The sequence below is a fragment of the Eutrigla gurnardus genome (assembly GCF_963514095.1).
Source record: "Eutrigla gurnardus genome assembly, chromosome: 15".
NCBI lineage: Eukaryota > Metazoa > Chordata > Actinopteri > Perciformes > Triglidae > Eutrigla > Eutrigla gurnardus.
This window is the reverse complement of record NC_139938.1, coordinates 4,192,667-4,207,077: the sequence shown is the minus strand read 5'-3', so window position 1 is coordinate 4,207,077 and position 14,411 is coordinate 4,192,667. Positions and strand designations below refer to the sequence as shown.

The following is a 14,411-nucleotide window of genomic DNA, read 5'->3' as shown; positions in this document are numbered from 1 at the left end:
AGCTGGTGGTCAGCTGTTTATCTACATCCACTGAAAGTCCAACAAAATGGCTCCGATGGCTAATTACAGGGGAAATGTTCTATTCTTAGAATGTGGTTTCGGAAATACTCTTAATAAATGACTGACTTCCTCTCAGAGAAGTAGGTTGGATCAGAGCTCCAGCAATGAAGACAAGGATGCCGTCTCTGTGGTGCTACCTATCCACACTGGTTTCCTGTAGGCGATTATTCATGATGGCCAAGGCCCCCACACCAGCAGAGAAGCCGTTCTGATGGTGGCTCTGCCGCGGGCCCTGGTGAGCGGTTTCGCTCAGCTGCTTCTGTAGCAGCGCCAGAGACACCTTATTGGACACCATGAACTCATTGACAGAGATCATCTCCCCTGACAGACGACGGCCCACGTACACCCCATCGGCCACGGCGCCTGCATCCGTCTCACTGTCACACACCGTCTCCACCGAGCCGTCCCCGTAGTGGTGTCTCCCTGCAGGGCGTTGGGACGCGATGGGCTGCACGGTGTTACGCCGAAAGCGTTTTTGTCTGAAGTGTTTAGTCGGACGCAGGCGGTTGTGATTTTTTTTCGGGAGGCAGGGGCAACAGAGCCAGCTGCAGCTGCTGGGTCTGGAGCAGGAGCAGGGCTGATGCCGCCCCGAGCAAACCAACCTACCCACGATCCAGGTCAGAGTTTGCTTGATGATGATTGAGATGACATTGAAGAGTGAGTAGATACAACACACCCCCATTAAGATGAAAAGGCAGTTCCCGAGCCGGTAGGCCTCCTGAGACTCATATTGCTGCTTCTGACTGCTCACCAGGTCCCCGAAGCCGATGGTGCTGAAGGCCACAAAACAGAAGTACAGGGAGTCCACGTAGCTCCAGTTCTCCATGGGGCTGTACAGAGTGGAGGCGCTGCACGCAATCACGATGGACGCCACGCCCAGGATCAGCATCACATAATAGACGGATGGTTTCCAGCCTTCCAGGCTGTCCTCCTCGCCGGACGACTCCTCCCTGCTCGACACCACCCCGACTCCAGCACACCTCAGCCGACGCTCGTGACACCAGCGCATGATGTAGGCCAACGCCGTGATGATCCGCTCCAGGAAGAGGTTGAAGAAGAGGATGGTGGCAGCACAGCCGATGAGACCGTAGAAGATTAAGAATATTTTTCCAGCGATGGTCGCCGGTGTGGTCATGCCAAAGCCTTGAGAAGAGACACACAAAATAGAAGGTCAAAAGGTCAAGGTTCGTAAACAGTACATGGCAGTGCATGAGAATATTCTAGGAATTTTTAATGGGCATCTCAGAAAGACAAAAAGACAAAAAGCTTCAAGGCTTACCAATAGTGGAGACCACCGTGCCCACAAAGTAGAAAGCTCCAGAAAAGTCCCATCGAGGCCTCAGTGTGTCCACTCTGATCCCGGCGCCGTTCGCCTCCTCGTACTGCCGCAGCAGGGTGTGCAGGGCGCCAAGGTTGACCCTGTATCTCTGGGTGAAGTTGTCCAGCTGCTGCTTCCAGAGGCGGCGGGCGCGCAGCTCAAAGGGGTGCTCCAGGGCGGAGAAGATGGCCGCCCCGCACAACAAGTAGAGCAGTATGAGCCCGGCCAGCAGGCAGAAACGAGCGTTGTCTTCATTGACGGGCGCCCTGGAGCAGCAGCAGCCACCAGCAGCCCTCCTCTGGGCCATGAGCACAGCAGCAACAGATACAGCACTGCAACCAGCAGTGCTGCCAAATCACACACTTACTCACTCGCAGTGTGTGTTGCATGCATCACACGCCGCACAACATCCGTGCACCGGCTCTATAGAGCACTTTGGGTTTGGATAAACAGAAATCGATTTGGCTCTAAAATTGCTGCTGAAAGTCTGCACACTGCTTGGAGGAGGTTACTCTGCTGCTTTAATCATTCATGAGGGAATAATGCATCTGCAGAGAATAGAGCCTGCAAGGTAACCAAAAAAGATAGTATATATATTAGTAGTCGTGTCTATAATGTAAATATCTGTATTGTTTTATTTTGCATAACTGTATTTTTCAACTTAAAAATGATTTCAACAACAAAAATCTGACTGAAAACACACTACATTTTAGTTTAATCAGAATATAATAGAATTGATATTATAAGAAAACACTGAATTAAGTAGCAGCAGTCCACTCACATATTAAGTACGGTTTAAAGTAAAAAAAGACACATAGTACCTGGTTTGGTTGACAGCAGCGGACGTTTCCGGAGTGCTGCCGGTCTGCTGCGCTGCTTCCATGGATCTGCTCAACAATGACCAGCGAGAGGAAAACCTCTTGAGATTTTTTTTTTGTGCAAACTGAGAGGCTGTCTGATGTTTCATCTGTCACACACTGACATCATCATCGCCTGCCCGCCCCCTCCGTCTTTGAGCACACACCTGATTGGTGCAGTCGTCTCTTCATTTGGAAAACACTATTCTTCATTATCAAGCCTTCATCACACCTCAATTTGACTTAACCTTAAAGAGATGCAAGGTTTGCTGTATTTATTCGGCCCTATAATTGGTCACTCAAGTCGTATCGTATAGGAATATCAAATCTGAGCCTGAAATTAATGATTATCAGTGGCCTAAACATGAGACAAGTGTCATATGACCAGGAATTCCACAGTTCAGTACATTTAAGTGAATGAAATACAAGAGCAGAGCTTTCCCCACAACCTTGAACAAGGCACTCAACTCCAAACTGCTCCGGTGGTGTTTGCTGAGGAGCCAGCAGATCACACTGTGGTCGTACTGCAGCTTCCTGCCGCTCTCAGAGTGCTTTTTGTTGTTGCTGCAGACTGTGTGGGAGGATTGGTCGAGCGTGACTCTCAGTTTCCCCGTCTGCTCGTCCCTTTAATCTCGTCGGGTGCTGCAGGTAAGGGCAGGGGTTCCCTCCGTCTGATGACAGAAGCAGACAGCTGTCCAAGAGCGAGAGCACACCTGCCTTCATCTCAGCAGTCGGCTCTGCGTCGAGCGACGAGCTTCAGAGTTCACATTTGGATCCGCTCCGCTTTACAGCACTGCACATCCATCACTTTTATGTTGGGATTTTAATGGCTAAACACATCAGTACATCATTAAGTGCTGATAGCTGCATGAAGGCATCATTGTATTACTTTCTTACAGAATGTACAATGGATTAAACAAAAAACAAAAACAATACGATTTAAAATCACTTTGTAAAGAGGTTTTTAAATGATGGGCTTATTATTGTGCTTTTATAACACACATACAAAATTGACAATATTGTTGATGATCCAAAACGGTAAAACAAACACCACCAACCTTCATACCTTAAAAAAGGACAAAAACAGCTGGAAGTTTTAATTGGACTTCTTTATTTTTAATGTGTGTCATCATTCAGAAATATTTCACTATGTACACAAACCTATCTATTTTTAAAGTAAGTAATATCCAAAAGGATTTGGAAATATGTTTCCTTTTCACATTAAAACATTTTAGGTTTAAATGTATGGATCCATAAATGCATTTATGGATCCATACATTGCTTCCTGTCTGAGGGAGGTTTGTGGGCCACGTGATATTTGTGACTTCTCTCCTCTTTGTTTATGTCATTTTGTCAAATTTGTACAGCATTTCTTTCAAATCTAATCGAGTATTAAAGTCCAATCAAAACTTCTGTGTGTGTTCATGAGTCACAAAGACGATAAAGAATACTGAGAAAAAAACACAGTTCAAGAGTCAAAGATTTAACCTCCATATGACATGACAACAAGGTGACCAGCAAATGTGTCCAACACCAATATTAGCAGGAACCCGAGTCGCCGGTGGTTCGATGGATAGGAGTAGAAATACTCTGTTGTGATATCAATAATCATTGTGTTGACATACAATCCATCAAATCATGTTAATCTACTATTGCTGCCTTTGGGACAATTATGAGCCATAAGCTAACGTCACAATGCCAACATGTTGATGTTTAGCAGTAATATAATGTTCATTTTCACTACATTAGTTTAAACGCTACCATTTGCTAATTTGCAGTAAACACAATGTGTATGTGAGGACGATGTGAATGGTGGTTAAACATTGCTTTCCCAAAAGAAACGCTGCTAGTATTTTGGTACTTCTGCGTTGGCTTCTTTTCTCAGGTTGCAGCTTTGGTCGGACTCCGAAAAACTGCCACATAAATTGACATTGACATCTACTAAAATCCCAAAGTATAGTGTTTTCTTAACGGGGAAATGCAATCCTAACTCAAACGCATAAACGGTGAATTAATGATGGTACTAGTGAGGAAAATGACGTATTTAAAGGTTAGTGTGTAAGATCCGGTGGCATTTATCAGTGAGGTTGCAGATTGGCCCCATCTAGAGTGTTTGATTTATTCCACTCTGTGCTATACTAAAGTCATGGTCTCTGGCTCTGTGAAGAGGACCCAGTGTGACATTTAAACTGCTAACCAGCCATATCTTTGGCTTATAATTGCTTGTAAATACCGAGCAGCGTCATGCTGCTGAGGCCGGGGACTGAAGTGAAGGTCAATTCAGTGGTCAAACTTCCATAAATCACCAATGAACCAAAAAATGGTTCTGGAAAGTATTTACTTTTGTAATCAATCACATCTTTCTTTTTCCCTCCACCCTCATTCTCTATTTGAGTTAATTCCAACAATTCAACCATCTCAGAAGCCAGTTCACTCACTTCTAAGTGGTGATGCCGGATTACATCTCCATACGTTGGGAGAGGCGTTCAGGTCGGTGGCAGCATGTTGGCCAGTATATCAATGAGGTTGTCCAGACCCCACAGGTAGCCATCTTCTCGATTACCCTCTACCCAGGGAGTGCGGTGGTCTAAGGTGTGATGTGCCGGCAATGCCGCCGTCTTTCCAAAGTCAATCATCCAGACTCCTGTTCTGCCTGTCCAGTCATGTAGAAACAGTAAGGAACTGCCCACGACCTGCAGGGACACAGCTGTGAGGAAATAGTTCTTCCACCATTAACAGCCTACGCCTCCCAACACCAGCCAACACAAACTGGCTTCCAGTACAGCTCTTTTGGAACATGCTGAATGACTCTTTACTTTACATTTCTGAAATCCTGTTAAAAATGTGTTTAACAAAGCCGTCCCACATCTGACCTCGTGTGTTCTTAAGAAGTCTGACACCTCCAAGACCTGGCGCAGTTGTTTCAACCGCCTCAGATAGCCCCACTGAAGAGAAAGACACGAGGTTTACAAGAGAGGACGGAAAGGAATGCAGGCGTAAATGACAGTCAGTGAAGGTCACGCTCACCACGATGTGCTTATTGGAATCAACGAAGCTGTCCAGCGCCTCCATCACTTGCTCTCTGCTTTTGGTCCTTTTGAAGTTTGTGTGACATTCTTCATTTGACTTCTGCACAGGAAACATACAACTTATAGTGCAAAATCTTCAGCTGTTAAACAGTGAAAACACACATTTATATCATTTTCAACAATTGTCAACCCAGCAGTGTTTTGTTTTTTTTACCTATACAACAAACGACTCAATGACCTGACACAACCATCTTACCCTGAATCCTTCGATACGGAAACCCAGAGATGTTGTCGAGCTCAGCGTCTCCCTCCACTGCATGTACCTGGTCTTCAGCACCGCCTGCTGAGCTCGCTCCTGGACTGTTGGGGCCTCTGGGTCCACTGCCACCATCTTATCATACATGTCTTTACGAGGCTGGGGCCGTTCTCTGGCCACCAGCAGCTCCCCCTCGAGGTATGTGCTGTGAATGACAGAGCCTCACTGTTCTTATACACCTATATTCACATATGGAGACTTGCATGGTCAGGCCCCTGTATATATCTGACCTGCTCCATCCTCACAAGACAAATAGGTCGCTGAGGTCGCCTGACCAAGGTCTACTGGTTGTCCCTCGCACTAGATTAAAAACTAAAGGTGACCGCCCCAACTCTGAGGAACGCCCTTCCTATTTTCTTACGCTCTGTGGCTTTTGAAATAACAACTGAAAACTCATCTGGCTTTTGTCTCGTGTTTGTAATTCTCTGTTTTAAATATTTTTATATATTTTTTTTTATTGTATTTCCCGTGATATTTATTCTTTGCCTGCTCATTTTACTGTCTTATTTTAACTCTTTTTGTATCATGTGAAGCACTTTGTGACTTTGTCTTTAAAGGTGCTATATCAAATGAACATATTATTATTATAAGATTATTGTGACTGGAGCTTATAGCATAAAACATTATTATAACTGTGAAACTTGAATTATTGCCAATCAGTCAATATTATTATTTTCCATGCCAATCTTTTAATCTATGTTTGACTAAATCAACCTTTTAATAGATACAATAATTAGGCCTTTTGGAGAATTACTGCTGCACCATATCTCCTCCTTCAAGTTTGCCTGAAATAAAAACTAATTTCAGCTGCTCAAGGATGAAACTGCCTTGTTTCACTTACCGGCTTCCCATCTTACAGTCCATGATGGCAGGTCTGGTGAAATGGGTCAGCAAGTTATCCATCATGTTGTAATCTTGAGAGTCCCGCTGCACCACGCCGTGGTAGGCCGGGACAAAGGGCCTCAGAACGTCCTCCATCAGCCTGAGGTAGCATTGTTGCTCCCCCTCACAAAATCTCTTCAGCAACGTGCCGTAATCGCCAACATGAAAGCTCCCTGTGAAAACAAGTAAAAGAAGACAACCCATATGTATTATTTTAGCTACATTGATAAGGAGGGAAATGAAAGAAGAGAGACCAGACAAACAAACCTGCATGTCCGACCACTTGCAGCCACTGCTGAGGTTTCTTGGGAGTCATGGGGAGGAGAGATGAAGTCCCACAACTTTTGTGTTTCTTCCAGGCGGAGTTCTGCATGAAAAGACCCAAAAAAACGCAGTCAGTCATTCTTTAGCACGCGCACACTCCAGGTCACACTCCTCTGCTGCCTGTGTTTTTCTGTGTCTTCACATACGAGCAGCAGACTTCAGACTCAGTCACTACATGTTTTGCCTTATGGGTGAACAGCGTTTCCGTGGAAACAGCCCTTCAACAGGACCACGAGTGATGAGAGGACAGGGTCGGCTCTGGGCTTGTGCAACAGGTTCATTAAACATTTACAGGAAGCACTTGTTTTTTTCAGCTATTAAACACGGAAGGCTGAACACACAGGTGTTGATATTGTCAACATGTTGGAAGTTGGTTCCAGGTTTTGACATTACATCGAAAATGTAGTGCCAGTCGGTTTGGTGATTAGAGGAACATTTGTCAACTATTAAGTTAACATTTTTACGTGTTAAAAAAAAGGTACACGCTTTTGTATCTTTTTTATTAATAAAAAATATAATCATTAATTAATATCATACCATATCATGGGGGATTTACACTTGATATGATGCCTAAAATGCCTAATATTTTCATTTGCAGTAGCATAAATGTATAGTGTGAAGTAAGCACACTATGATTTTAAAGGTATATGCATTTCACTTGATCCTACTTGTTTTAACACTATATTTTTTTGACAACTCAAGCTACTATAATTACATCGCAGATAAATTATATCGACAACAGGATCATATTGTAAAAGATGCTGCACTGTTAGCAATTTAATGATTAAAAGAATATGAAGCAGTTGAAATTAGCTCCACTTGAACAAACTACTACACTAAAGTGTTGCTTAAAAGTGTTGTTATAATCTAAATGTATACAGACTGCATAAGTGCTTTTAAAGACGTATATTTTGCATTTTATAATACAATCACATTTTTCTTCAGCAGTGATTATATTTCTGTATTTTTATATGAGGCCATTTGTACAATGGAGCATTGGGATTGTTATATTGCAACTATATATGACCACGATTAATTCCAGCATCATGTCGTTGATTTCAGTACTGTGAGTGAGGTGTCTGTTCACTACCGGTAGAGGGCAGCAACACCCCAGAGAGGCATCGATGCTCCGTTAAGGTTAAGCAGAGGAAGACGCGGCGGAGGCAGCGCAAACTGAAGAAGAAGAATTTAACAGTTCCCGGTTGTTGAGCCGCTCCCGTCTCCGCGGTGCCGGCGGCTTCCCAACGGTTTCGGACTGTATTGTACCACAAATCAAGCGGCTAGCTGGTTCATGCACTTCACCTATGTATTGTTTTCTCAACGAGTAGCTAACGTTATGTGTTGACAACTTAGCCCGTTACGGATCATTACTGCGACCAAAGGTAACGTGAACGTATTTTTGTTTGCGGTCTATCATCATGTCAGAATCATGTGAGTTATGGGGCTCGCATACAGATAGCTCGGTTAGCTAGCTGCGACTCAAGTTAGCGTAAACTTACAACTACCAATGCTAGCTAACCTTCGCTAGCGTTGACCAGTTAACGTCAACTGGCTAGCTGATCGATTGACAGAAGCACAAGGCGTTGCGTTTTGTTGACTAGATTTACTCAACCTGCAATCAATAGAGCCGACCCCTAAACTGAACGTGATTGTTGTGAACTAGCTAAACGAGCAGTAGCGTCTGTGATGTTGTCTGTGCATGTCTAGTGAAAGACGAGGTTAACGCAGATTTCACGTCGGTCGCTTTCACTCTGCCCGGGAGAAAGTGGAGTCAGCGCAATATCTAACGGCGTCGTAATGTAAAGAAAGAGACACGTTAACAACGTACCTTGTAAAACATGTCTCAAGACACTCGCTGAGTCCTCCACATATGATATAACCAGCCAACCAGAACTTTTTCCCAATAAAAAATGATGACACCTTTTTGAAATGGACTCTTTGGCTCGCTACCGCCCCTCGCGGTGAGAGTTGATGGAGCCAGGCTGTGTGAGATGAGCCAGGTGAAATAGGCAGCAGTTTTCTAGTGTTTTTACTACAAGGGTCTTACACTGCTAGACAAACAGAATGTCAAAGTGAATGCAAATCATCCAAATGAAGTATAATTATAACACACAACTCAAAAACAATCCTCCTAGTAGAAAACAGGACATGTAGATGCCATTCACTCCCTGTTTTATTGATAAAGATGCTATTGGGTTGTTTCTTCTGTGCCATGAACCCACCTAAATTCAGGTTAATCTCATTGCACGACAGGGAATCGGGCTCAGATTCCCAAATGTATCGATACGTTTGATATGGTTTGATGGCTCCATCTGGTCTGAGGCTCTACCAATTTCAACATTCAGCCTTCCTATTTTTGCAGACTTTGCAAGATATTGAAAATGTGTTTTTCTTGGTCAAATCAGAATTATGATGATTTGTTCCTGTCATCAGGATGTACGTATGGGACTCCATGGCAATTTGAAGCTTGTTAAATTGCTCACTACATTACCCAGCTTTGTTTTTGAACAGTATCCCAGTTGCTCCCAATTCATAAGAATCCTTTATTTTTCCGACACAGACCCAGAGTGATGGAGGAGGGCTCTGAGGTGATGGAGGATATCGTATTTCGAGGAGTGGAGTTTTCTGTGAAGATAGAGGTGGACAAGGGTTTGCTGATAGTCGAAATCTCTGACTCAATGACAGCAGATCAATGGAGAGGGGACTTTGATCCAGCATGTGAGTAGCATTCATTTATTATTGATTAACTGTCATCCCAGCCACAAGTAGTCTCACTCACATGGTTTATTTTTTTCAGACATTGAGGACCTCACCCGCAAAACTGGCAACTTCAAGCAGTTCCCTATTTTCTGTAGCATGTTGGAATCGGCTGTTAGAAGGGTATGTTTTAAGATGCACTCGGATAGAATGGGAAAACAAATTGCAGAGGTGGCACAAATGCATACAAAGTCAGTAGAAAGATGTGAGCAGACAGATTTGCTCGCGGCTGTGTGTGCTGAGGCGAGACTCATTCATTTGAGTTCAATGTTTCCACTTGAGCGGAAAATGCACAGTTATCCCGAGCTGTCGTATCCCCTCTTTGATTTTCATTAATGTTAAGGAACTGGGGCCAAAAAGCCTGGAGGAAAATAAGAGAAATGATTGGAAAAGGAAGTGGGTACATTTAGAAACCAATATCAGCTGAACACACAGAGACTTGTGGGGTTTATTTTTTAACAAACATCAGTACTGTCTCTCAGGCCCTTTGTGGTTGAAAATAAAAGTAATACACAGACCACAAAAATACAAAACAATTTAGAAAAAAACACTTGTATCTAAATACACCTTAATATCACGTAAGATTCATGATTCTCAGGCGAGAAAAACACACGTGTTGTTGTTGTTTGTGTATTTTAATGCTGTACGTGTACCATTCAGGCAGGACATGGAAAAAGTACAACATCTAAAATCAGGAGGACACCATCATTAAAACATTTATGATATTTTATAACGGTTTAGTTGATGGCAAGCCTGTGTTATTTGTATCTTCATGGTTAACTTGAGCTTTTTCTGCAGGTGAGTGATTCTGTAACACTTGACCTCTTGACCTACGCTGACCTGGAGCTGCTACGTAACAGGAAAGCAGGAGTGGTTAGTCGCCCCCGCGGCAATCAGCAGTCATCTGTTCTCACTGCCAAAAGATATCTAATCCTCATATACACTGTGGAGTTTGACAGGTTTGTGTCTTCATGGCAAACTTCAGTCTCTTTTGGCCACAGATTTGTTTCTCAGAATTTTGGTTATGTCTGATAATAACCCCTGATTTGCTGACTATTTTGTCCCTGTAGGATACACTACCCCTTACCCCTGCCCTATGTGGGTAAGCCTGACCCGGCTGCCCTGCAGAAGGAAGTCAGATCTCTTCGGGCTGAACTCAGCACCGTCTCCTCTCATGGAATCAACAAATCTGCAGATCTAGAAATACAACGGCTACGAGCAGAGTAGGTTGCATCTCAGCTCCATCAAGATGAAGTGATGTGGGACTTTTTATTCTTATTTATTTAATATCTCCTACTGTTTTCAAGGCTGGCTCTGGTGAAAGAAGAGAAAGAGGCCATGGCTAATGTCCTAGAGCGACTGCAGAACAGTGGAAGTGGTCCCACACCGGGAAGAGAGGACTGGAGGGTCAGAGATGTGGTGAGGACGCTGGAGGAGCAGCTCGTCAAGGAGAGGGCCAAAAGTCAACGCTCGGCAAGCAAGAGATGCCAGGAGCAGCGACTTCTCATGGAGCAGGTAGACCTCTTATGCTGCTCAAAGTAGTCGGCTAAGTCATGTGTAGGGTTTCCTTTGTTGCTCAACTGGTTTCATCTTTTGAATTCCCTGTCCCTGCTAGTTCGAGGAGCTGAGATCATCAGAGTGTGCCCTCCGTGTTCGAGTTAAGACTCTCACCAGTGAGCTGGCGTTACTACGGAGAGGGTTAGACAATCTAAGCATGTACTATCTCTACTTTCCCTCTCTCTCATTCATTCGCTTACAATTTGGATAAAACGTGGAATTTGAATAATATCTATCTACTTATGGCCCACCCGGTTTGTGTCTGCAGCAGAGTGACTCCTGTGTCCGGTCGCATCAGCTCTCGAGTGGACGGGGAAATCTATCGCTCTCTCTCCACCGAGAGGAGGTCGGGGTACGTGACGGTCAGGGCTCGGTCAGGATCCAGAGAACGGATGGAGGACAGAGGGCAAAGGTCGGGGGAAAGAGGAAGAAGAGCAGACTCCTCGGGACCACGTGCTCTTCCATCCAGGCCGTCGCCTTCTCCCACAGGTACTGCTCCTGATTTAGCCGTAGTTTGGCCTGTTATTTCTAACACGAGGTCTAATTATCCTCACGGTCTGTCTCACAGGGTCCCGGATACAACGCTTTGACCCAACTGCTTACATCCAGGACAAGCAGCGGCGACTGAAAGAGGCAGACGTCAAGAAGTTGGTCTCCATTATCTTTCCTCTTGACAGCACAGATTGTTGATGTCGTAGCTGCTCGCAACAACAGTTTTAACCCCGTTTTCTGTGTCAGACAGAGGAAGGTACGGAGGGACATGCTGGTGTCGCCCATTGTCCCCGAGAGGGAGAGGGGGCGTTCACGTTCCAGAGACGCCTATCCTCAGATGGCCCGGTCTGGCAGCAGAGGAAGGAGTTTATCAATGGAGCGGAGAGGGAGCAGGAACTCCTCTGAAAGCTCGTTAGTGGATATGGATGAAATGGCCAAAACTCTCAGGTGAAGGGATTAGCTCCCGTTTTGTGAAGTCTCTGTTGCCTTTTTAGATGGTTATCTTTAGCATATTTTTTTCTGTTTACAGAGGAAGAAAACAGATGTACAATGGACCCAGTGTGGTGAGTGGCCTTGTAATTAATGGAACTCTAGTCCACTATTTGTTGATGCCCTCTTATTTGTATATGTAAGGGATAATGCCCGACGAGGTACCTATTAATCAATTAATAAAACTTTAATGTGTTTTAGAGTTAAAATCGGAAGTTTTTTTTTTATCTTAACAAGTCGAGCGGACTGTTTAATATCTCCCGTATGCAGGCGTTGCCAAGCAACGTGGCCATAGCGACCCGACCGCAGCAGTTGATCAGTGATGGGAAGTGAGATGATGGCTTAACCTTACGTTACGTGATACAAAGTATCATTTCAGAAGGCCAGTGCACTACTTACCGCTTGTGTGTGTCCAGAGGATGATGCGAAAATTTGTTTCAAAGAATCAAAGTTCAGATAGTTTCCTAAATCGTTTTCATTACAGCAAATAATAAAAAGTCCGTAATTTCCTGTACTGACGGAGTGATGAATAACGGTGAGTCTCCGTTGCCATGGTTACCATCTAGCGTTTGAGCCAGTGCAATAATTTAGAACTGTCATCAGGCAATTTGACGGAGCGTCTTTCCTAGGTGTTCATTAACACTTTTTAACCTACACCCTCCAGCCAATCAGAATCGAGTATTCACCCAGACCATTGGTCTAATTAAAGAATATAATTTTTTGTTATTAATAACAAATCACACGAAAAGAGCAAAACCAACAATGTGTTTTTCTGACTCGATCCCGTCCGACTTCCTGATTCCGTCCGTGGCTCACAGCTGCATGTTTCCGTCTTTAGTTACGCAGCAGCAGCAGCTCTTCCTCAGATCCTCAGGAAGGGAACGACAGTAGAATGCTCGGTGACTTGTTTGCTGTCATCTTAATGTGCAATTTATCCGTTTGTAGTCCAGAGGGGGCCTTTTGTCCAGGAAGCCATTATGCAGTACTCCAACATACAGAATGAAAGACAAAGGTTATTATTCAATTTTTGTATTTTAATGTTAATGATTTATAATGTTTTCATGTTATTAACATGTTATGTTTCCATCCCCAGAGAGCCCCATCGATACAGGTGCTGAGCTGTCTGAGATCGATGCCAGGCTGTTGGCACTTCAGGAGTACATGAGGGACCTGGACACAGGACACTAACACCAACATGCTGCTCAGCAGGGACACAACGTGTTCATGTCACAGACTAAACCTCCTTCTGGAGGGTCGCACTTCCACCACTCCAGGAAACTACAGCCATCACTGTGAGGGACTACGTTATTTGGACTGAAAATGTGTTTTTTAATCTACCAGGTTTTTATTAATTAAGTTAAATGATAACTGTGTCTGAGTGGAACCTTATCCTTTTTTTTTACACCTCACCAAACCAACTCAACTAATGACATGGATGGTACCTCAGTCCATAAACCATTTATTTTCTTTCTTCACCCGCTTGTTGATGTTTTCTTTCCAACACAATACTTTTGATAATTTGTGATTCCACCACCTTTTAACATGTTAACCATCGACTGTGAAGCCTGTGATGGACTGTTGTGTCTTCTGCCCCGTGCATGTTAGGATGGACTCGAGCTCCTGTGTCCTGAAAGGCACGACTGACTGCATGTCGTCACAGGATTTGGTGGTTAAATGTCATTCAAGATAGTTAGTCTGCAGTCTTCAATCCATATGTTGTAATGTGTGTGTGCGTGGGTGTATAAAATATATATGGTCTCTTTCCTGCTTCCCTTTAAACTCAACATTACCAGTGCCCTTTGTATCAGAATAAACAACTTGTAACTAGTTGATCCACACAGTTTCTACTGTACTGGAGAGCTTACATCTCAAACCCAACAGATATTCATCTTAAATAACACCTGTGTGAGTGAACGACACATTGGACAGACCACTTCCATGGTGATCATGCAGGCAAGTATATAAACACCGACATCTTTTTTTTTTTTAATGTTTTATGGTGAAACTGCCTGATTTTGTATAAACTGCTGTATGTGTATTTGTATGTGCACAAAGACTGTTAATTGAGTTTTCTCCCGTCTAATGCCTTTTATACCACTTAAAAATATAATTTATGAAAAATGTATCCTCCCTCTTTTTAATTTTTTTTTACAGCCTTGCACTGTTTGTCCAGTGCCTTGGAGCCACTGCAGCCTGCTTGCTTTCATTAATTAACCGATTAATTCACGGGCATGGAGGCTTCCTCTCAGGGGAACAACTGGAGGACTGAACAGCTGCTCTGTTTCTACGAGTAAACTCGGGAGGGAGACTTCAGTCAATGTCATGAAGAA

General features: G+C 43.9%; 3 protein-coding genes across 6 annotated transcripts; 1 reads left to right on the top strand and 2 right to left on the bottom strand.

Annotated features, from left to right (window-relative positions):
• Positions 1–193: 193 nt before the first annotated feature.
• Positions 194–1,691, bottom strand: kcnk12l (potassium channel, subfamily K, member 12 like; the record flags this gene model as incomplete). The annotated part of the gene is made up of 2 exons (XM_084028917.1): positions 1,340–1,691; positions 194–1,203 (listed from the first exon to the last, which is right to left on the bottom strand). The coding sequence occupies exons 1-2, from the start codon at positions 1,683–1,685 to the stop codon at positions 194–196; spliced, it is 1,356 nt and encodes a 451-aa protein (XP_083885043.1). The 5' UTR covers positions 1,686–1,691.
• Positions 1,692–3,035: 1,344 nt separating this feature from the next.
• On the bottom strand, positions 3,036–8,757 carry itpkca (inositol-trisphosphate 3-kinase Ca). The gene is made up of 7 exons (XM_084028911.1): positions 8,615–8,757; positions 6,730–6,829; positions 6,422–6,635; positions 5,521–5,725; positions 5,263–5,364; positions 5,109–5,180; positions 3,036–4,928 (listed from the first exon to the last, which is right to left on the bottom strand). Exons 1-7 carry the CDS (start codon positions 8,624–8,626, stop codon positions 4,722–4,724), a joined length of 912 nt encoding a protein of 303 aa, XP_083885037.1. The 5' UTR covers positions 8,627–8,757; the 3' UTR covers positions 3,036–4,721.
• Positions 7,974–13,438, top strand: ccdc61 (coiled-coil domain containing 61). Of its 4 annotated transcripts, none has more exons than XM_084028899.1 (13): positions 7,974–8,168; positions 9,347–9,504; positions 9,584–9,666; positions 10,342–10,502; positions 10,614–10,766; positions 10,851–11,058; positions 11,159–11,259; positions 11,372–11,589; positions 11,669–11,747; positions 11,839–12,039; positions 12,122–12,155; positions 13,027–13,093; positions 13,175–13,438. In XM_084028899.1, the coding sequence occupies exons 2-13, from the start codon at positions 9,357–9,359 to the stop codon at positions 13,267–13,269; spliced, it is 1,548 nt and encodes a 515-aa protein (XP_083885025.1). In that variant the 5' UTR covers positions 7,974–8,168; positions 9,347–9,356; the 3' UTR covers positions 13,270–13,438. The 4 variants fall into 4 exon arrangements, with proteins under 4 accessions (XP_083885025.1, XP_083885024.1, XP_083885027.1 ...); XM_084028898.1 differs by having other exon boundaries at positions 11,369–11,589; positions 13,175–13,436; XM_084028901.1 differs by having other exon boundaries at positions 7,975–8,168; positions 11,159–11,241; positions 13,175–13,435.
• Positions 13,439–14,411: the final 973 nt, after the last annotated feature.